Source organism: Mastacembelus armatus, chromosome 8, assembly GCF_900324485.2.
Source record: "Mastacembelus armatus chromosome 8, fMasArm1.2, whole genome shotgun sequence".
Taxonomy (NCBI): Eukaryota; Metazoa; Chordata; class Actinopteri; order Synbranchiformes; family Mastacembelidae; genus Mastacembelus; species Mastacembelus armatus.
The window spans coordinates 20337282-20361985 of record NC_046640.1 but is presented as its reverse complement, the minus strand read 5'-3'; the positions used below and the strand labels follow the sequence as shown (position 1 = coordinate 20361985).

General features: G+C 41.7%; 1 protein-coding gene across 1 annotated transcript in view; it reads left to right on the top strand.

Moving 5' to 3' along the window:
* LOC113140278 (protein shisa-8) overlaps positions 1–24078 on the top strand; it is a 66159-nt gene extending 42081 nt beyond the window's left edge. Inside the window, exons 3-4 of the mRNA XM_026324087.1 lie at positions 17908–18024; positions 23588–24078. Of these exons, the coding sequence (XP_026179872.1) occupies positions 17908–18024; positions 23588–24078 (608 nt within the window). The remainder of the gene's footprint in view (positions 1–17907; positions 18025–23587) is intronic.
* Positions 24079–24704: the final 626 nt, after the last annotated feature.

The window sequence follows — 24704 nt, the reverse complement described above, 5'->3', positions numbered from 1 at the left end:
CTTTGCTATTATTAAATATCGTCCTTAACTGAATCACTGATCCACAGGCACTGATAAATTCCCATGCTGGGTGTTGTTCAGACTTCCTCTCGCATGTTTTTCCCACCTTGCTAATCCCAGTCCCAACACTCGCCGTATGTTGAAGCACAGTGCTGCAGTCCCAGCCTGCCAGTTCTAGGTCTGCAACACAAGGACGACTCGACGCGTCATTTGTACCTCACATTAAACTGTGATCTGCGTCTGGGCTCCGTCAGGATAACTAGCAGTTTGAATGCGTTCTTGTATAATGTTGCCGTTATGTCTAGGTTGTGATTGATTTACTTCTTGAACCCAGAAGACTAAGAATGAAAGGAGCAGATGACCTAATGCAAGAAGACCAAAGAGCCGGTGTTATTGCTTTATCTCCTCACCTATTGCCGCTTTACCAGCTGCTCTGGACCGGTGGACCAGTGTGTAATGGTCTCTTTCTGTAGCGCTGTCTACCTGTCACTGCCGCCCCACACGCTGCTATCAATCATGGCTCCGGGGACGAGAATTGTGTTCTGAGACGATGCTGTTATTGTGTTGTTTCACAGATTTCAGAAAATCTCAATACAGATTTGGCTTTTACAGCAGAAGGACAATAGTCCCAGATATAAAAGGAGAAACGTCAACTAATAGAATAGAAATTCATTTTAAAGTGTTCATCAAACGAGTGGGAGACCTATGAGTTTTGACTTTTTTAGTTCAGCTTTTATGTCATAATGGCACATGTGTGTCATTTACATCGCTCCTTCACATAGTTGTAAGAAATACAAACAGCTCAGTGATTATTTTAACCTGAGGTCTTTCCCAATGTGGTGTCTCTGTGAGGTGAGGTAGAAGACGGGGTCAGTTTTGTGACTTGAGGGTGGCAGCAGTAGCAGAGGTGATCATATTCCAAGCACCTTTGGGGGTTTTGTTGTATAAAGTAGGTGGTAACAATATAATATATTAATATAATAATTACCCTACCCATAAGCACAAGCTAAGAAAAGGAATCTGAACTTTGTGAACCTGCTGCAGTCACACAGACTGAAAAACAGATGGAGGATTTGTGAACTTTTTATAATGCAAACATATTTAATGTGCATTGTGCCATTCCTGCTGGTGTGTGTGTGTGTGTGTGTGTGTGTGAGAGACGGGAAAGAGTTGGGAAGCTGAAAGAAAAAATAGATAAATCTCAGGGAGACATGGCAGGATAGAAAGAGGAGGTACGATGCAGGGCGGAAAAGGTTGTTGAACGTGATGAAGAGATAACGAGGAATAGTGAGGGAATGAGATAATCAGATGGACACAGAAAACTGCTCCCTGGTGACAAGGCTCTATTGGTCTTAGCTTGTTACTAAGAGAGTTCCTCTGAGATCAGACTGAGCCCTGACACAGCCATCACAATGCATTATGGGGGATCAAAGAGAGGCCAGTGTTGGCCAACGTGGCTGAGGTGGAGGAGAGAAGAGGGAGGAGATGGAGGGGGAGGGGAGAAACCAAGGAGGAGGAAGCTCACTGCTAAACAGGATTTTCAATCACAGCCTGTCGTTTGCTGCGGCATCTCGATCATCGTGCGGGAGAAACAGACAGGAAAGAGAATTAGCGATGGAGAGGGGAAAGGTGAACATTAGAGTATAAGTGAAGAAGTGAAGCAGTGATAGTTAAGATGCCCAAAATAAAAAGCTATTGGAGAGACATGCGATGCGGCATGGCTGTGTGTCTGTGACAGATGGAGGCAACAGGGTGACATGGTGGGACCCAGAGGGTGAAACTTGAAGAGAGAAGGAAAAAAGATGAGATGAGATAAAACTGCAGTTGCTTCCATTAAGGAGTACTATGTTTGTGCTGATGCACGGCGATAAAGCCTGTTTAAACCTCTCCAGCTCAGCCTTCTTGTCTTTTCCTGCATGTCACATTTGCCTCCACCCAGTGTGTGAAATATCACCGGACAGCTCACATGTGCCGAGAGTCAGACAAATGTCAACCATGAGCAAACTGCTGACGTACATTAGTGTGCATGTTATGTTAAATGTCTTGTGTGTCTCGGTATAATCGTGCTGCAGCAAGAGAACCAGACGTGTTAACACACAGTGTAATCACACTGTCATATTGCTCAGTGGTTTATTTTTAATGCTGTATATACCTGCCTCTCTCAAGCTGCACCTGTAGTGATCTGTAATGTTTGGATTTCAGGATATGAGCTACTGAGGCATTAGCCTAAAGCGCCGTTAAAGTTAGCCAAGTAGCAGAGACAAGTCTGCACAAGTGCAAGTCATAATGCAAGTGTCAGTGTGTGTGTGTGTGTGTGTGCTCTGTGTCTCCATCAGAAACAGGCTGAAAACAGGCTGTTAAAAATGCCAAAGGGAACAGTCCTGACCTCATATGCTGAGGTCAGGACTGTTCCCTGTCCACCTACTGTGATGTTTGAGAAGGTGCAAATGAAGTGGCATTGTCCCACCAAAATGAAACTGAAGAAAATGACCAGGCAGTGAAGCTCTTGTGGAGAAACTCCAGTCACTTAACCTCCACTTGTTCCAGTGGAGCAGATATGGGACCACACAGCGTGGGTGTGTGTGTGTGTGTGTGTGTGTGCGTGCTGGGCAGCCCTCTGGAGTGACTGTGCCAAGTGTTATGACTAAAAATGAGAGAAATGCTGGAAAGGAAGGCCAAAGCTGTCCCTCAGCAGGAAAGGTTTTAAAAAGGTCAGCAGTCAGGAGCAGGTCACTGAGCCCATTTTTTGTCGTCCGCTGGCTGGACTGTGTGTCTGCAGATACAGCATGGCCTGTAGACATTTCCTGTCTGCTGTGAAGAAGGTCTCTTGTGGAAGTGGGAACATAATCTAAAGCAATAACAAAAAGGCCTATCTTGAATACAAGGATTTATGGTTATGAGGAGGTAGATCATGATGTGTGACAGCAGCAGCGTCACTTTGCGTGGACCGAAGTGCTTACGCTCAGCTTTTTCTCCACAGAATTTAGCCTGATGCCGCAGCCTCCATAAATTCATTCTGAAGGTTAATTATTTTCTAACAAAGAGCAGAGACAAGTCCAACATCCTGACAGGCTAAAAACTGTCCAGCACACACACTGTGACATACAGCAGAGAACACACAGCCTTAATTCATAATGAGTCTAATGTTTGCTACAGCAAATGTTTGTCTTGTTCTGCTCAGCTCATGCACATTTTCAGTTTGGAAATAAAACACTGGTTGGAATTGCAGGACATTTGTCAGACATTTTGACTGGTGCTCGTTAAAGTCACCTCATTATGGACTTAACGTACCTGACTGGAGAGTTAGCACTCCCAGCATTTGGGCTTAATGCATCACCTACTGGTTTTCCAGCCTTATCTTCCAGAAATCACTTTAATATCCACTTAATTTAGAACAGTAAATACAACACAACCAGATAGTTATTTCCTGAACAACACAAAGTCAAAGCCGTCTTGCAGTGTAATCTACATTTGTACAACAGTACTAAATGTTTTATGGTCGTGTTTAGTCACGCACAGCGTTTTGTTGTGGTTATTTGTATTTACCCAGAGAGCATCACTGATATTTATGTGAAATACAAATAAACATATTCTCTAACCACAACAAAATGTAAATGAATGTAATTTCCAGAGGGCAGGGTTGGAAATTCAGTAGTGACTGAAAACACACGTTCATTTGCAGTTTATTTAGTCAGTTTTGCAGAAACTCTCAGACTTTTTGCTCTAAATGTGGATGAAAACTTAAAAAACAGCAGAAAAATGGAATTCAACCCTCAGCTCTTCACTTTATTATTTACACGTGTGCTTTTCAAAATGCGAACGTTAAAAAAAAGGCCTATTATACCTGCACTCTATCATGGCTTACTGCACAGCTAATGGAAAAGAGTCGTCATTAATGAACAACACAATGAACCTACAAACACAGAGATAAAAAAAAAAAAAGTTTTACCTCTGGTGCAGTAAATACATGAGTGAGATGTTTGTTGATGATTTGGAAGAGTGGGCGAACATCTGGTGAACATCTGGAAGACTCTAAGTGGTGTTTTAATCCCGATTTCCATCTACAAATTAGAGTATGAGCAGTCAAATCCCTCCATCAGCTTCCAGATTCCAAAGCCAATGTAAGCCTGTACAGCAGGTTGTGTGCAGCTGATTTGCAGCTCATAAGTACGTAAGTGTTCCTTGAATGCTCTCAGTGTTTCACGGAGCACAGGAACCTGGTCTTTTTAAGAATGGGGCAGTCATTCATAAAAGCGAGAGCAAACCATCTCAGCAGTCTGGCTTATTTTTAGCACCATGGCCTACATTTCACAGTACCTAAAGGATGACAGCGCATGGAGAGAGAGACGTGTAATTATTCGTGGAGGTGATAGACCTTTATGTCTCCTCATCCACTCCCTCTCTCTTTCTCCCTGTCTCCTTCTCCTCGCTCTCTCTAAGGGGCAGACAGGGAAACCAGCTGCCAGAGTATGACAGAATCCACAAATCACTGCCCTGGGGGAGGAAAAACTGGGGTAGAGACAGAACACAGGAGGGAGGAACGAGTAGGGTGAGAAACTAATGGGTGAGTTGAAAATAAGGGAATGTATTTACAAAGGTGGAGAACGAAGACTAGAAGCATTTCCCAGAAACATGCTGAGTGAAAAAACATGGGTACAACATTAAACAGAGGGCATTTCATTTCTGTGTGAGACGATACAGCAGCTGGATGTATGTTTCTCCTGCTTTGTCATGGTCATGGCACAGGTTTCCCTTTTTAAAAAAAACAAAACATTTGCTCCATGTATCCGACCATAGATCCCATTCCCATTCAGGGAAACAGACCTTCTTTTCTTTCTTATCTTTGCTCCCATTTCTTCCTTCCACCTTTTGTTCCACTCCGTCTGCAGACACACTAAGAGCCCCCAACGGTACAACCCAGATACCTCCCATGTGGCTTTTGCAGCACTGACCCAGTCCCCCATGTTGATCTGGTACAAGTTGGAACATACCAAGTTGTGTGGAAGGTGGTGATGGTGTTGGTGAGGGTATGTGGCGATGGAGGGTGATATGAAGGTCAAATAATAGGCGGGCACGTGCACCCATATGCACAGAGTCTATGTGAGAGTGCATCTCTAGAGCATCAGTCACTGTTAGACATGGTGGGTGGGCACAGTAGCAGGAGATTCACGCTTTAGGAAACACGGAGAGGAGCTGACTCCTGATTCAACGAGACAAAGGGATACAGGGAAGCACTGAGTGTGTGTGTGTGTGTGTGTGTGTGTGTGTGTGTGTGTGTGAGATGCTTATGGCAGACGAGTAAAATCTACCTGCATGAGAAGAAGCTCATCCAAGTGCAAATCATTTCTGGATGTCTGTAGTTTGTTCGTTTCTGCTTCCAAATGTTTGGACATTTTATTCAAAATGCAGGAAAACAAAACAAAAAAAATCTGCTGACCTCTTCTTTTTTTTTTTTTACTTCTAGACAACCCACATTTTTCTGCCTTTAAATGCTCATGAAGAGTCTGTATTGATTAGACAAAAGTTCCTTTACAATTAAAAGACCTCAGGTACCTTTTCACCTGATTTAGCAGTGAGGGCCGTACATTAAGAGATGAAAACTGCACCGTCTTTTGTTGCCTTGCATGGCTGTCATTCTAAGAGGATGTATGGGCTTTGTTCCCCACTAGAGATTTGCAGTTAATATTCTCGATCAGTCACCCTGTTCCAAGTGTTGTAAAGGGAGCTGTTGAGTGAAGGACAGCGCTGGCTGGCTGCAGCATTTTTATGGTGTGGCATGAAGTCAGTGAGCTGAGCGATTCCAGCGCTAATGCTGCTGCTGCTGCTGCTGCCTGGAGAATATGGATGAGATCACATGCACACATACAAAGTACACACAAACAGGGCTGAGGCGAATCTGTATACACAATAAACAGGTGTACACACACACACACACACACTCCCAGAGAAGAAGGTTTGCTTTGTAAGCACATGGAAATGAACACAATCATGCGTACACACACTCTCTCAGGGCAATTAACTTGATTAACACTCAGTTGGCAGTTTATTAGGTACATCTAGCTGAACCGGGTGCAGTGTAATTCAGCAGTCCTGCAGTAAATCCTCCTTCACGGAGGTGATAATGCTCAGTTTTTGTTCTTGACTGTGGAGCAGTCTGACTCACACTGCTGATGAAGCTGCGTTTCTCTGGCAAACAGTATAAATTATAAAATGTCCACTCCTTAGTTACCACGCGAGTCCGTATTAATGTGTGTGTGTATTCTGTATATGAGGCACTGATGTGTGAGTCTGCGTCTGAGTAAACTTCTATGGTTGTCCAGTAAATGAGGAGTATCTTCATCAGAAGCTGAGGGGGGGGGGGTCTGCATCAGAAGAAATTGTGTCCACTTCTGTAACCGAAGTGATTAAAGGGAGAATCTATGTGATCAGATTCCTGTATGTGGTGTTTCTGTCAGCGAATAACAGTCAGCCTTCCTCTGGATGACCTGTGTGCAGAGCTCTTTGCACACGATTCCAAAAACTATAGAATAATTCCTACAGAAATTCCAGTGGAAGTCCAAGCTGCACACTGATGACTAAAACGTTCGTCATCGATCAGGATGGTCTAGAAAAAAGCAGAAGATGTTGTTAAACATGACTACTGTACTGCAGATGTGACAGTGGGGTGCATTGGGTGCAATGCACCCTGGTTGTTGGAGGATTTTTCATTCTGGGAACTTTAGGACATGACATCCTTTTTCTCCATACACAGGGCATTGATGATTAATTGACTGGCAAAAGGGCGGAGATGTAGAGAATTATTCCTTTAAACTCCTTTGTTTCCCATGTATCACTTTTGCATCACTCTCCAGCTCATAACAACTGTTAAGAGTTATACCTTCTAGTGATTTCTTTTTCACTGGTTTAATCTTTTTCTTCTCTAGCTTGAACAGCAAACTTAATAAGACACTTCATCATACCTGTTTCTGTCTCATTCCTCTGAGTTCTCTCCTTTGTCCACCTTCAACGCCCTCTAAGTCATTCGAGCCTTTTCTCTCTTATATCTCTTTCCCCCTTCTTTCTCTTTTGTCCATTATTGCATTCATTTGGCTGCATCAAAGGTCTCTTCAGTAATATTTCATAGAGAAACTAATATGCATACCCCGTGCCCTTTCTTCCTGTATGCATACATAAATAATTAAGGCTGTGCTTGATGCTCTTCTTCCACACAGTGATTGGATGGAAAGAGTCCATGTGTCAAATCATGTGTGTCCTCACCGACAGTGATGATGTGCATCTTCTTTTTAACCCTCATTTAGAAGAAATACCATCAAACATTAAATTTACTATTTCCTGTTCTTGCCTTCAGTCTAAATCATCCCCCTGCTATTTAGTAGTATTTGTCTTTCCTACTTTTTAAATACATAATATCCAGATTCAAAATGTATTTTAATTTAAGCCTAATTTTCTCAGTTTAAATTCTAATGGCACTAATACAGAAACTAATTTATTATTCCCTCCTGCTGGAGCTTTTATTTTGACATGCTACTGGTGACATGTCATGCCCCCTGATAATAATATTGGTTCCTAAGCTGCAGCTAATGGCAGAAAGGGTTAAACAGCTTTTATTGCCCTTGGACATCACTTAAATCAATGAAAAGAGACATGGCCCCCACGGTCACAGAAACATGTAAGGAATTAGATTTAATGGACAATATGTATCAATTAATTTTTTTTCCTTGCCATCTTTTATGAGTACAACATTAGCCTGTGGCTACAGCTTGAGTGGGTTTATGGATGAGGAGAAAGAGGCATTAAATCTCTCCTGCCAGGCCTGACAATGGTTAGGATTCATTCTCCTGTACCGAAGATGAGCAGAATAATAAACAATGCAGATGATGTCTTTATTTATTGATTTATTTATTTTCAGATTAGAGAATCTGACCTGGCTTCCTCTTTTAAAATAAAATATAACAATTAATAATTGAGTAAGATCATTACTATGGTCGTTATTTGTATATTTCTGACCAGCGGTGACGTGCAAAGTGCAGAGAAACATGATACTGATGCAGGACAGAAAACAGATGGATTCAGTTTCTGAGAACTATGGAGACAACGAATGTGATGCTTTATGCTTTTATTGCATAAAAGAAACATAAAAACAACAATACAAAAAGCCTCCTAAGTGGATTTATTACAGCCCCACAGAGCACAAAACAGCAGGGAAGCAATACTATAATGAAAGAAACAGAAAAAATAAGGATTTGATGTTTTATATATAGTGAGAGAGTGTTTTTTTTTTTTTTAATTTTGTGGATGGAAAGAGGAGGTGGTGTAGTGAGTTGGACTTTCAGACACAGAGTATATATTGCAAGTAGTAGATATAAAACCTGATTATCAACAATAGATGACAAGGAGATTGTTTTTACATTTATTTCTAGCTAATTTCACTAATTTGTTTGTTTTTATTTTAGCCATGAGCCTGCACACAAACACAACAACCTGCAGCAACAAGGTAAAACAGAGCCCGGAGGGAAAAGTCTGCAGAGCACTTTTCATTCAATTCAGCTCAATAAGCTCAATGTTGGCACATGGAAAGATTTTAATTAGGAAATCAACCTGAAAAGTTCTGATCTAAAAGACACAAAGGTTTTATAGCACGTATTTCCATGAGGCAGTAATTGTGTAAATCCAGCGCTGTTGGAATCAGGAAAATCATATGTGACTTAAAAATGTTTCGAGCCTTCGAGTCTTTGGTTTCAGTTTCAGGCATTTGTGAGTGTGAAGTGAGGCCCGGGCGGCTGTTTGTGATGAAAGGACATGTTCAACATTCAGATTAGCTCAATAATTCACCAGGTCTCTAAGTACAGCAGGGACATGTGTACTGTATGCACACATACATACACACACACACACACACACACACACACACACACAAACACAGATCAAGCAGATTGGTTATTATTAATTCATCAGTTCTGCAGGTAGAGTCAATGAGAAGCCAGCAGGACTGAAATATCTCTGCCCTTCAGAGATTCACAACCTTTTAGCTTTTAGAGAAAACGGCATGGTCAGAAGAGAAGAAGAGCTTTTAAAATCGATTAAAATCCAACTTGTTCAGGAATTTAGAGGAAACAAATATCTACTAAGATGTTTTATCATCATTTTAACATTCAAGTGATGATTTATTCTGATGATTTATTTCAAATTGGTGACTCTTCTATAACAAGATGCTGAACTATAGAAAATACAGCAGAGAAGCATTGCATCAGATGGATCATTTGGTGCAGTGGTTAACACTAAGACCTCACATTTAGAAGGTTCTAAGTTCAAGTCCTGGGGCTCTTTCTGTGGGGAGTTTGCATGTTCTCCCTTTGTCTGTGTGGATTCTCACTGCATGCTCTGGTTTTTGCCTCCCACAGCCCCAAAACATGCAGGTTAGGTTGTTGGTGTGAATGTGAGTGTGTCTGTCTCTGTCTTTGTTAAAATGATGCAAAGAAAAATCTAAATCCTAAAACATTATAGAATAGTTGTGATCTCTTTATCAACTAACTAACAGTTACTCACTGTTTCTTTGTTTGCAACAACATATAAACGATAAAGCCACAGGCAGACCAGTTTTTAAATTTAAAGACGTGCTGTTCTTAAATAATCATTTTTGTAGTGGTGAATTGTTCCTTTAAAGCAAAGGCGTGACTAAGCTTTTGTATCAGCCATCAGATGCACATGAAACCCCTCATGCACCAAATCCTGATCTCAAGTCTGAGGCGGCCGATGCGAAGTTTTTTTCATGAAAGATTAATTCAGGCAAATTAGTTCAATGCATGAGACCCAGATTGAGTCCTGTTGCATAACAAGGATTTCTTTACCTCTCCCAAATTCTGCAGCTGTTAGAGGGAGCCAGAGGTGATTATGCAACACACACACACACACACACTTCAACACACACAAATTTACATGTACTGATGAACACACACACGCAGATAATGAATGTGAAGTACACTCAAAGTTACAGGATTGCTCACAAACACACACACACACACACACAAAAGAGATTTAGAAACGCAAATCACACACAGACAACATCAGTAAACGTCTGTGGATTAGCGAGCGAGTTTTACTGTAGATAACTGCAGTACAATTACCTCTTTTGAATAATTGAATCCTCAGAAGTGAAGACGCGGTGGCCAGGGGTTTGCTTTGTTGTTCCTTGAAGAACAATTAGAGAGAGGAAGGCAATGAGTCATGGTGACTTTGGGGTGGGGGACTTGAGACGCCTGTCAGAGTCAAAGCGGCTCTTTGTAGATAATGAAAAAGAAATAATGGCAAAAAGAGATTCACTAACACCGTTTGCTTCGCTGTTACGTAACACACACATGCAGGCACAAAATATGCACAAGCTCACACTGACGAGAACTAATTATCACACACAGACCCCAAGTACAAAATGTCTACATGTTTGTGTGTTTGTTCAGACACAGAATTATTTTAATATCCCCGTAGTTGTTCATGTCTTTACACATGTTTTTAAGTCACGTCTGACGAGTTAAACAAGCAGACTGGATATCTGACCTTTACATAAATGAGAATGAAGGACAGAATAAAGAAAAGACCATCAGATGGGAAGAATATTATATGATATGAAAATCTCTTAATTTGTGTTGTGTTCATTTATACCCTCAAAACTGTCCATAACCCAATAAATGATGGATTTCTTACTTAATGCTGCTTCTTTCTGTGGTAAAAACAGATAAAGACCAGGAGTCTCTGATCTGCTCTCTCTCTTTTTTCTCTTCTTCTCTCTCCATCTTTCATTCCCACTTTAGTGGCAAATGATTGAGCTGCATTTATGTTCTGCATAAATCGTATTATACTGAGTGAGCTGACCTTTTTATCACTTTGCATAGTAATGAACATACTTTAAGCTGCACTTATCAATAGTTTTATATCAATAATAGATCAAAATAACCCTGTGGAATGATTTTATTGTAAGGGCTCAGTCTCAGAGTCATCCTGCTCTCGTCATAGCCCATTTTTAGCAGCAGTAGATAGCTGTTCTCTTAGAAAGACACCCATGATACTGACACACTGTCTGCTCAGCACCAAATGCCAGACAGACAAATTTAGCAACTTGCTGGTGGATGCAGTGGAGAAGTTAGCAGCTAAAAAAAAACCCAAATACTTTCCTCAGGACTTGCTAGAGATCAGAAAATGGCTAACGCAACTCCACATTAATGCTAATGTTGTTGTTAGTGGGTAGCTGTGTGTATCAGCTGGGATCAATAAGTTGATGCATTAGTCAATTAGACCTCGAGATCAGTCGCCTTTTGTTATTTGACTTGACTGGTTGCAGAGCAGCGTAGCAGCAGTGAGAGGCCTCACGATTCGAAAATAGCTCCAACAATCCAGATTCACAAATTGCTCTGAACTGGACTGAGTGGTATGAATGGATGGATATTATTCAGAATTCAGTTTATTGTTTTTGGATTGAGGTCAGCATGAAATTCAGTCTATGTGAGAAGTTCTTATTCACAGTAGTGTCTTGTCGTGGATATTTTCTTTAAGTTTGAGCGATGCTAATTCTCAGAAACAACCACAAGTGTGATGAATCATCTCAGGTTTAATCACAGGCCCGGAGAGGAAGACCTTGCAGAAATCCTCTGACTTTGTGTTACAACACCAGGTTTATACTGTATATCTTTGTCACAAGGGCTGGGCTCCTGTTGGAGAAGACCCTACATGTTTGTTCAAGTGTCCTCTATCTCCAGGCCTCTACCAGACCTAAACAAATTGTTGGCAGTTATTTACAACCCTCTACAACCATAAAACACTAAGAAATCACATACCATGCATGGGTTAAGTAAATATGTCCAGGTGACCCTTTGACCTGGTGTAAAAGCCCCACAGCACTTTAACTGTGCTTGTCTTCATTATGATCCTTCTTTTTACTTTTCTACGTCCCTGTAGCCTGTTCGCTGTACATTTTACCCTCCTCCCAACATGTTTGTTATCAGTGCGTCGTGTCTGCCTCATGCCCTCTGTGTTTATTTCCAGCTCTGTGTGTGTAGATGTATAGCACTGCACCGCATTATGTAAAGTGCAGAGCAGACAGGCCGCCAAAGTTCAATGCATTCAATGTGTGGGCTAAATGCAGAAAATAATGGTGCTATCCTGGGATAAGCCCTCATTTACCCTGCAAATAGAGTGTGTGATGGGGGGAAAGGAAGGGAGGGAGGGAAGACAGACTTCCTCGTTGCCCTCAGTGCACTGGAATGACTCCATTTACTTAATTTAACACACGCAAACAGGAAGGAAAGTACAGTGTGTAACAAGGATGCATGAAATAAGTCAGCGAGCCAGTGTGCAGCTGCTGTTTCTAGTCATTTCATCAGTCTCCCTCCTCATGCCTGTTAACATTAGCAGGTTCACCGCTCCAGCACTAAAGACCAAAAAGTAATTAAGAATGGGTAATTGTATTATTTTACAGCATATTTAGTGTAATAATCCAGACAAATATAAACATTATACAAATAAAAACCTCTCTGCTTCTAACTCACTTTTAAAAGTTTAGCATTAAAATAACATGAACTTACTGGCAAAGGCGAACCGGCGAATTGCTGTAATTTATAGAAAAGTAAATTCTTTATTTGCTACATTCACATAAAATGAAATAAAGTTTGCATGGTATATCACAGTTAGTGTCAAAGCTAATACAAAATGTGCACGTGCACTTTAAAATGCATCTAAATATGGTGGTCTGAGGTGTTTTTGCACCTCCCGAGCAGTTACACTAAAGCATATTTTAGTATTTTCCTCTTTATGAAACACAAAGTGTCACATTGTACACAGCTTCAACAGGAAGCTATAATATTAATAGTGTAAAAACACTGAAAATCCTTTATTGTGATTGATTTGAAAACCGACAGATGGCCTGCTTCACACTCAGAACAAGAATCAGACGAAGAAGCAGCGACTGAGAGAGAGGAAGGAGGCTGGAGAAAGGGAAATGTGAAAAAAGTTACGGAAACAGGGAGAAGCATATGACAAGAACTGTAACAAAGAGCGTAGGTGGTAGAGAGGGAAAGATCTGAGATAAAGAGAAAACAGACACATGAAGAGAGAATAGAGTGGAAGGAGCTCAGAGAAGCAGCATCTGCTCGGGCGTGTTTGCGTGGTCTACGGGGACGTTAGAGCACGTCACACTCCGTAACAACTCAAACAACAATTACACACTGAGACAGATGCTACTGAAGGAGGTCCTTTACCGACCACTAAACCCTTAAACAACTGAGTCACACACAGTCCTAATTAAGGCCCAATTACCAGTATCTTTACAGCCAGTAACATCTCCAAATAACAGTATAAGGTGGTTTAAAATCCCAGGCACAGAGTATGATGTGTGACTAACACCGGTGCCTTTAAAACTTGGTGGAATAAACGGTGTAATAGCACAGTAGCATGCTAAAGAAAAGCTGCTGCGACGTTTGCTTTAACATAAAACCACATGTGTATCTGACACTTCTCATCATCAAGCAGCCCCGAGATAAAAACGAGTCACATATAAAAGACGGTGGAAATATTTGTCCTTTATTGACTGTGCACTGCCATGTTTACTGTCAAAATATATAAAATTGGGCGTGAATTACATTTGAGATATCAGATATTAGGCTGCCATTGCAAATCGTATTGTTTAAAGCGAGAGTCTGACATCGAGGAAACAAGTTTATTGACTTTCTGCCAAGAGTATGATGGAAAGATTTCACTCTGTGCAGGAAGAAAAGCAGCAGGTTTAGCAGAGAAACTTCAAGTTGTCATTTCTCCCCTTCACTTTCTGTGTGGACTGTTCCAGGCTGCGCTGTGGAGTCAGTTATCTCGTTTAACCTTTGTCCTAAAAGCAAAAGTCAGAGCAGAATTAGAGTAAAACTAACGTATATACAGTATGTAACACTTTTCCAGTCGTGTCTGTTGCATGTGACCGAGGACACGTATGGTTTTGTACCTTCTGCTCTAATAATTTAATGTGCACACTGGCCAAAATACAGACCAGCCTCCTGACAGCTGGTGTAGGAATGTGTATTATTTCCTCCATCAGTATAGAATATGAGTAAAATCCAAAGATATTTTTTCCAGCATGTGTCATAAAGTAAACTTCTCCTTCATGGCCTCCTCTGACCTGTCCTGCCCTTTCAGTCGTTGTTGTTGTTTTTTTTTTTTAACTTTCCTCTCCATCTCTAATGCACTTACATGAACCGATGTGACATATACGCCACTTGGCTGTTCATCCAGTGTGCCCTACAGTTCCATAAGTACTCTCATGTTAGCCCACGCGGCTAAAAAGACCCAAACCCGTACCCCTGCTAGTATTCCACTTTCTGCATTAGACAACATCAGACTATCCTTTTCCTTCCTTTCTCCGTCTTCCCCTGCATCTCTGCTTCTTTCTTCCTCTCAGTGTGATGGTAGACATGTCAGAGTAAGGCTGGCTGAAGCCTTGCAGCAGTGAGCCTCTTTGATGTTGAGCCCTGCTGAATTAGGCCATCACCCAGCGGTGCTCTGCTGCCTGCCTGCACACACACACACACAAAAACACAAACACATGCTCACAAACACACACACAAACAAAAACAAATATGTGCTGGCAGGAAAGCATGCACATGCAAAAAGTATACATGCTGCAAATCACATAGAAGTAGCAGCCATACGTGCTGACGCACTTTAAACCACACAGGCCACTAAATAACACGTGCACAAACATCTACACACACATATGCCTCCGTATACACACTGTGTTCCTCCACCCTAAGTCCTCGTTTCCTTCTCTGCTTCTCTTTAATAAACATAGATTTGAATTCTTATGAGTGCTGCTCCGCCGAGGCCTCCATACTATAGCACATCAAGAAACCTGCGCACAGTCACGAGCACACACGCACAAGGAAATGTAGGACATTCAGACAGAATTTATTCAAGAATACAGAAGGCAGGGAAGGATTTATTCCCTTTCAGTCTAATTTCTCCTGCTCTTATGAACAGCAGCAGAGTGACTGAGGCAGGAAGCTTCTGAATTACACATTAAACCAGGCTGGTGACCTGACGTTGTGTAAAATGAATATGATGTCGTCAAATGGAAATATATACTCTGAGCGGAAAAATAAAATACACTTCAGCTGTAAGAAGACGTGACAAGGAGAAACTTTTAAGTTTCACCGACCTGGGACAGATTTTCATCTTATTTAACCAATTTTAAAATCAGTATTTTCATTTAGAATAAATATTGTTTGTTTGTATTATGTGTCATGTGAAACATTCACTATGAGCGAGAAAAGATAATTATCACCTTCAGTGTAGTTTTTTCATTATTTCAACTCATTTCTTTCATTTTCCAACCCACAACTTTACTGTTCAGGTTTTTGTGTCACAGGTTTAGAGAAAGCTCATTTCCATATTTAACAGCAACATCTGGTGCTCCAACACTTCACCAAGAAGCACATGTATTATTGTGAAATTTCTAATAATTAATACTTTAATAATAATAGTTTTATGGCGTCACTAGTCAGCATTGTACACATCAACATGGTGCTAACAAGCTAGCCTTAGCATTTAGCCTAAAGTACGGCCGTGAACAAACCCAGTAGACAGGACAGTGTGGCGTTCAGACCTGATCGACACACCAAACCACCTGTCCCTGGTCTCCTGTGACACTAATGGGCAAAAGGCCTTTTAGCTCCAGTCAGAACAGCACTGTCATTTTCATATAACTCATGATTTCATCCACGCTGCATAGAAAAGAGGAATCGTGAGACATTCAGTGACAAACCCAAACTATCTCCTCCATATCCAGCCATCCCTGTCCCACCTAGTGTCTTTTTTTAGGATGACTCACTCTATAAAAAAGGTGCTCACATTGCTGCATAGTCCAAAATAATGACAGAACTAAAACTCTTGTCTTTGTCTCTGTGCTCTCTGCTGGCCAGGAACAGCCCTGTGGTCAAACTGGAGACCAGCCAGAGATCTTTCCATCAATTAGTTGATTTTTTTCCCCTCTCTATCTCTGCCTTCAACTGTCTCTTTCTTCCTGTTCTTCGCTCCATCTCCCCCTCTCTGTCTGTCTCGTTATTTCCACTGTCGTTGGCTCTCTAAATGAACGCTCGAGAACATTACATCCGAATGTAGGGCACTTACAGAGCAAAAGCTACTTCTTTGAATGTGCTTATTAAATAGCCACTCTAAGAGTAAGTCAGGCAGTTTTTTACCATGTCTGTGTTTGCCTTTATTTCTGTGGATGCTTCAGTGATGGTCACACACCTTTAAGTACCAGTGAAAAGTTTGGACTCTTTTCTCATTTCATTCAGCAGGAAAGTGCATCCAAACTTCTGACTGGCTGTGTAGATGAATGAGCGAGGAGAGCAGGTGGTACCAGACGTTCACATAAAACAATCCCAAGTCGGATTTCACACACACACACAGTTGCGCATGCATACAATTACAACACCCAGCCGTGCCTCTGTGCACTCCACGCCGCACACAGCGTGTCATCACTGCATATCAATTACACGGGGAAGTGAAGATCTATTTCTAATTCAATCAGTCAGCGCTGGTGTCACATTCTTCGCTCCGTGGCTTTCTCCCTGCCTCGCCCGCTCTCTCCACCTCACTCTCCTATTTCCCCCTCACTTGATTCTCACTGATGCGTCTCCGTCGTCATGAGGCTGGTGGATGTGGGTGTCGGGTTGGTGTGTTTGATTGTGCATGTGTGTACTTTTATTCTCCCGTGTGAAGCAGTTATAGTTTTTAGACTTTTCGAGTGAGGTAATCCAGTCCTGACCCTGTTTCCTCAGAGAGCTCAGAGGGTTAGAAAGTTAAAGATGCCATGTGGAGCATTTTCAGACATTTCATTCTTAAATTAACTGTTAAAATAAACTTGTACTAAACACTGTTTGTGGCCTCTGGTAGTGTTTTCACAACTTAGAAGATCATTTTCCTTCCATTTTATGTAAAACTGTGGCTGCAGACATCCAGTGCAGTTTCAGACCACCTGGCTATTTTTAGCTGATATGCCCTCCAGCTACTCCCCAATGAAAGCTTGGTCACTGTAGCTGCTAAATACTCCAGTGTCTCGGAGATCTCTGGGACGTTAACGTGCTCCATAGAGCTGAGGGAACCGCACAGTCGGGTGATAAAACCAACATTTTCTACAACACACACTGTTATTTGATCAATGTTGTTATAAAACTATTGATTAGTGCAGTTTTACACTCCATTTGTGAGAACAAAGACTACACCACCTGCACAAATGTCTCTGTTTACTAGTAATTTCAAATAAAATGCATAGCCCATATTTGTGTGTTTGTGTTTGACAGATTATATAGAAGCATACACTCATCTGTTTACGTGTGTGTGTGTGTGTGTGTGTGTGTGTGTGTGTGTGTGTGTGTGTGTGTGTTATTTTGTTTGTCAGCTGTCCCTGTGTGTTTTCTAACTGTAGGTCTATATTAAGTAGTGTTCTTCTCTGTCCTGCACCTCTAAACGCTTTATGAATATATTTGTTATTTTGAGCAGGAACATTATGTAATGAGAGCTGATAGAAATGTGCAAATGGTTATCGAGCCTCAGAAAATCACTACATCCATTCTCTATAAAAGAGCTTAACTCAGATCACAGGTCACGTTCTGGAGACAGTGTTTGTACACGATGTTCAAATGTCTCACTAAAGTTCATTCCTGCAAAAGAGACAAATGTCATCTTAATCCAGAATCTAACTCAGTAACATGTTGCCGCTCTGTGGTGACTCCCTGTGTGTGTGTGTGTGTGTGTGTGTGTGTGTGTATTCTCACAACATTAAAACATAAACTCGTTTGCATTATTTTTAGCTCTTTTTCAGATATTTGTTTAACATTTGCTCCTCGGTGTCTGTCCTGCTCTCTCCCTTAGAGCATAACCACCTGAACAACGCAGCCCTGTCCCCCCTGGGTCCGGCCATGGCCTTGTCTCACCCTCACAACAACCTGGGAATTGGCTTCAACAAGTACACCTCGCTCAAGGCCGTGGGTGAGAAGGATTTTACACACACTCACACTCACTCTCTGACTGCAGAGATTCATACCCCTGTACAAACATGTCTGCATATTTAAACCCTTACACACACACATTTTATGCACAGATAATCCAGAGTAAGTAAATAATGGATCAGACTCCTGATTTGAACGTAATGAGGCAGATACAGAAACTTACTGTGCAGTGGTCAGTGATGCCACATATTGCACAGTATAAGCAAACCTCATTTAGAGTGATGGAAAAACATGAAAGACAGTAAGAAGATGAACCTGAGGCCAGTATAATGAGCAGGGAGAAATTATTGAATGGCAAAAGAGCAGAAACAAGAGAAGCTCATTTCATTATTGTGCTCAGTGAGAGAGAAACAAAGGCCGATTACAGCATCAGCAACAAGCCAACCCCTCAAAGATGAACGTCATCACTTCACTGAAAAACATTTCAAAATAACAAATGCCTGGCACAGTGAGATGCAGCTCTGCCTCCTCTGTGTGTGTCTGGCTGTTCAGTTCTGTCTCCACAGACACTGTTTGGTATCTGCTTATATGTGGGTCCATGTGCTCGCTATGAAGCTAATGCATGTACGATGCAACACACACACACACACACACACACACACACACATACATGCAGCTTTTCTCCCTTAAATTTATTTTTTTCTTTTCTCGCACTATTAGACTTAAAATAATAATGGAAAACAATAACCAAGACTATCCAATAGAAAAGACAATGACCTGTTATCATTAAGTATATTTATATTCAAGTGTTTTATAATGTGCACAACCAGCCTCCTTCTCTTCCTGGCTAAAGTCCCCATGTCATTATTTTCATTGTTTTGTCAATAGCAAATAGCAAATACTCTCTAGAAAATACTCTTCTTTAAACTGTTACTTATCCTGCTTTAGCAGACCCGAATTAAACTGGCTGTTGTACTTACATTGAAGGGTTACATTGATGAGCTCGGTAGCAACACTTTCTAGTTTATTGTGACTATTCAAATTTGGCAGATGATTTTTAGGAACACATCTGGAAACACAGGGGGTAGGGAGGGCGTTTAAGTATAAATAGAAGAGTAATAGTCGATACTGACACTTCTCGTCCTGCTGTAAGTACCTGGCCACCTATTACACACAGAAATGTAACTGTACTCACACCCCGTCTCATCTTTTCACACATGCTTATCAGTTTTCTTGCTGTGCAGTAAACAAGCCTGCAGGTCCAGGGATACTGGCTGTGTGGACAAAGTCAGGGCTAGGACACACAACAGTTTGGTTGGGGTAGCTGACAGTTTGCCAGGTGAAACAGCAGGTCTGAGGACCAAGCTGCTTTGAAATCTTTATAAATGCACTAAGACAGTGCAGCTGTTAGCGGCTCCTGTGTGTTTTCCTTTGCATTGGAAGACACAAGAGGTGAAATAGAGAAAATGAAAAGACAACAAATAGATTAAAAAAAAAGAGAAATGGCAAAGCTCGGGGACAACAAACCTGTGCCAGGTGGAGAAGCAGGACTCTGGGCAAGCAGCTCTGATATATCGATCTTAATGAAAGCACTGACATGAGCTGGGCCAGCAGTGAGAAAATGTGGGAGGAAGATGCTAAAGGTTAGAGAGTGAGACAGCGAGAGACACAGTAAACAAACAGAATGTCAGAGCGTGAGGAGGAGGAGATGAACTGAAAGAGTTTAGCCACAGAGACAGGCTCATGAATTCTTCATTTTTGTTTGCATTTATTAACCTTATTTCCATTTGGGTGCCAGGGAGCTGTTGTCCTTGAGGATGCCTGAAAATATGAAGGAATACTGTAATGTCTGATTCATAAGGCTCAGCCCAGGTCAGTCTCCAGTGAGTGTCAGGTCTACAGGAAAACAGCAGAAGGCAGAAAGTGGATGGATTTTCTTGGTGTGAGAGACCAGGATCAACAGGGCTCCAGATTATGGCCCCAAAACTCCTCAAGGTTTTTAACTAAAGGATCCAAAAGCCTGAGGATTACTGGAGCAATGGCTGTCAGATTAACCACAGATTAGATATTTGTTCATGCTAAATTAGCTATGACAACAAGAATTAAGGATTAAATGAACAACTTCTTAACAAGCGCATTTACTTTTTTTTTATTGGTTTGGCTTTATTTTTGAGGGTTGCAGTAGAAACAAACAAATCTACTTTCATAATGTTTTACCTTCAGGGGGAAAAGTCTTAGTGTAAAACTACATTTTTCTGCAGCGTGGTTGCTGCAATTTTGAATACATGCTTCAGGTCATATAATGGATGAAATAACTCAGTAGATGTTTAAGACTGCGTGAATTGAAGTGATCTCAAACTCTCCAAAAGGTGCTTTGAAGCTAAAGAAGCTCTTTTGGTTCAAAGTTTTTTTTTTTTTTTTTATGTTTGGCTCTTCAGCATAAGGCTCCTGTTCAGGCAATGATCAGTAGAGTATCTCTGGAGACTAATGAGATAAGGCAATGCAGTTCTCCTCTATAGTTCTTTAAAGAAGTGGAAAACTTCAGATTTGAGGAAGGAACTGTAGCCTGTGAGTTTGTGAATAGTCTTGGGAATTTCGCTCTGGTGTTTATTTTTCTATTAAAATGGACCTTCCTGCAGTTTAATAATCAAATCATGTATAATTGCTCAGTGCTAACAGAATACTTTTATATTACAAAGTGTTTCCAAACGTACCAAATATATCAGACTGAATTACTTTAAAATGTGCAATAAATGGAGCAAAAGACACAAAGAAGTTCAATGTGAAGTAAAGTGCAGCTCTAAGAATGTGGCATCTTAAGTTTAATTATTTCACTCGGTCATTTAGCTGCAGTTACAAAACACAAAACACTGTCATGGGAACCAAAGAGGAAATATTAGGGCAGAAATGAGAGTTTAAGAGACGATGGCTGCAGATCAGCAAACTGTGATCTAGCTGTGATATATCAATGAGCCAGAACACTGACAGTTCAGAAAATGCTTGTTAGAATTTGTAAACTGAACATATAGAGATAACAGTGTTTGTGATGTGTTAATATTCGTTCCACATAGCCACTTTTCTAAGACTGCTAACTGCTCAAACACATTTAAATGGCATTAAAAATACACCAAATAGAATCCAGCATGTTGTCAAACTCTGAAAATCTTTAGAGAGCCCAGCTTATGCAGTTATAATGCAGTGGCCTAGATTGGGCCCACAGGCCTCACTTTGGGCTGCTGTGGGATAGAGAGCAAAAAAACGCATGTCGTTAAAGACTATGAAATAAATGCAATGCAGAAGGAAAGAGTGGCAAACAAGAGAGTGAGCAGATGGAGAGTTTGTGAAACGGAGAGGAAACCGCCACAGAGGACTCTGCTGTCAGGTGCTCCTGCTGGCAATATGTGTGGAAACACTGCAATGGACAGCAACAGCAGTTGTTGTGTGAATGAAGTGCGTGTTTGATTCATTGTTTCTGTGCTGTCCCAGATTTCCCTCCCTGTCCAGAGATCTGAACCAATTTAACTTAATTCTGCCGCTGCACTGTAGCTTCAGCTGTCGTGTGTCACGCAGAGGAGACGTCTACATATTCAATTTAACCCTAGTGAGTGGCTTCACATTTGTGTGACCAACACACACATTTTACCAATATCAAATTAAACCTACGACACAAAAGTGTAAAAAAGTGAAGCAGCCTAAATATTTTCTGAAGCAACTGTGAATATGAGTTTATTCATTCCCTCATTTGTTGTCATCTATATTGTCACGCTGTCACTTTAATTGCTCTTCTCTTTGAGCAATCAAAGATATTAAATATTGTTTGTGCCTGGCAGCAGTAATAGGTCCAACTTGGAAAATATCATGTCTTTTGTTAGTTGTAGCTACATTTAGGAAAAAGAGCCAGATGATATAAGCAATTTAAACAGCTGTATTGCTGCCTATAGTGTTCTTTGATGGCACATTGAGAAAAGCAGGGTTGTGTTTAATTCCCTGGACTGGTGTGGATATTTCTACTGAGGCAGTGAATATTTACTGCTATTTTGTGTCCTTCCCCGGCAGCTGCTGTTGAAGTGCCCTGGAGTAACACAATGGAGCCACATTTTAAGTGTTCAATAAGCAATTATCAGACTGAGATAGCACTGGACGGACGTGTGAATGTGAGACTACTCCTCAAGGTGTTTTCTGGGAATACAAATATAGGAAGATGCTCTCACTCTCCTTGGCTAGTACAACTATTAGAAATGAATCAACAGCAACAGCCAGAGGGGGAAAAACAATCCTGTAGATTTCCTAGAAGTACAGAAAATATGTTATTATATCACATATAATTAAAGTGTATGTCTGTATAAGAAGACAAACTCATATTAACACACAAAACTCAAAGTCCAAACCCAGACGTTGTGAAATTTTGGGGATCAAATTTAAATCACATTCCTGAGAAAATGTGCACACACACTTTCTTTAAAAGCAGCACTGCAGATTTGCTTTCTATGCCAGAAAGGTTTGCTTTGTACTTTTGTTTCAAACCGTCACCACATGCACCCAAACAAATGGATGCATGCATAAACACCCACTAAATAGCTGGTCACATTCACTGACATTTATTCCAACAAATTAAACCCAGCAGGTCATACATCTTCTGACCAGACTACTGACATAATCCTATTATCATGCTCCTGTTTGGAATGTAATAATGGTAACAACAGACACAAACACACACACACACACACTGTCATGCTGTCATGACAATACAATACAGGCTGATAGCAGCGGCCCTGTTATGTTGTGAGGGAAACAGTTATAAAGATACTGAAAGATACCAAATCTCAGGCTGTTGTTTCTCTCCAGGACAACAGGCCAACGCAGGCGAAGAAAACAAGGTTGTTAGTGTCTTTAGGGCAGAGTGTGCATGACGTGGGCCGCAACATGGGGGTGCGGTGATTATGACTGAACAGCACTCCCACTCCCACTCAGGGAGCTTGCACTAATCTGACTTGACACGCTGAACTTGTTCTATTTTTATTCCCTACAAATCTCCCGTTTTGCTTGACCCTCAAACACACTGATTTTCCCTTATTCTGTTTGTTTTCTCTCTGGTTCCGTTGGTTTTTTTTTAACTCTACAGACCATTCAGAGCTCAATTAACTAAATATGCTGCCAACACTCGTATCCTCATGGGCACACACATAAAATGCACCCAGCAGGACTCACCTATTTTCCTTTGGATTGTGTTTCAGGTTGATTATAATATACATACATAAGATTTAAGTGTGGTTTAGAGTGAGAGTCCAAAATATCCCTTGTTGCTTCACTGATCCACTGCTGCACAGGTACGCAAGTGCGCACACACAAACACAGACACACACAGACACAGACACAGACACACACACACACACACACACAGGCTAAATTACTGTTTAGTTAACCAGCAACTTGAACTTGAACTTTCATTTACAAATGCAAGTCTGACAATATGTTGTGAATATTAATTCACTTTGTAATTATGTCAGCTTCCCACCCACACACGCTGCTGACTGCTTTTCTAACACCTTTTTAGAATTTGACCTTTTTTTTTTTGTTCTGCTTTCTGCTTTCCCATCATCCAGACACAAGAGACTACTACAAGAGCTACCCAATGGTAGATTACACCCACCGTCAGTCCCCTCCCACTTTCCAGCCCATCAACTTCCACCCTAAGGACAAGCCCTTCCTTCCGCCGCCCGATGTCCACGCACCACTGGCCATCACCATCAACGCCTCCCAGATCCCCAAGCCCAAGATCTCTAAGACCAACACCCACCCCCTCACCTCCAGCTCGGCATTCAAAGTGTGGGACCCCAGTAAGAGCCATGTCCAGCACCCAGTAGCCTCCCACATGGGCCTCCAGCTGCAGCAGCACCACCCCATCCAGCAGCAGCAGCACCAGCCGCTGCACCAGCAGAACACCCGCCGCCAGGCTTACTCCAACAAGAGGCAGTTCAGCATCGAGACACTGCCCGAGCTCTTCTCGCAGCCTCTGGCGTACGGCCACTCGCCGCACATGCACCCCAAGCACAAGGGACTGCCCACCAACAGCAAGACGGAGGTCACTGTCTGAACATGGGGCTGAATGGGTGAACAGACAGAAGAGGAGACAAAACATCAGTGGAGCTGCAAGAGAAATGCTCAGTTATCTTTTATATCCACAGCTGTCAGGGCGAGAGGCAAATATCATCTGGAATTTTTTAACTCTGCATTTTCTTCATCATTGTTGACAATACTACAAATAATGTGATGGATATTCTCTGTAATTTTAAGACCACGGGATCAAAACAGCAGCAGCAGATAAGCTGTGAAGGTGGTGGACTGGCAGGTGTTGGCTCTGACTCTTTGAACCCAGTGGCTTCTAAATAATTGAGCGGCCTCTCAGTGTGTTGGCACGGCTCTCTCCTCCTTCTCCACTCCCCCTCACACCTCAATGACACTCTGCGCTGCTCAGTAGCACCACTCCACCACGCACAAATACTCAAATCCCACACGCAAGACACCATTCATTCACCCTGCAAAACAACCCAGACTCTGGGAGTTTCAGAGAGGCTGGTAGGGGAGCGTTTCCCCTTTGGTCTCCATCAGCGCAGACAATACCATTGTGTTGTCAGCTCCCACTGCCCTCCAGCCCTGCGGAGAGTGAGATATCAGCCTGACAGTTCATACCAGGGACGAGGCAGGGTTGGGGGTTATTCA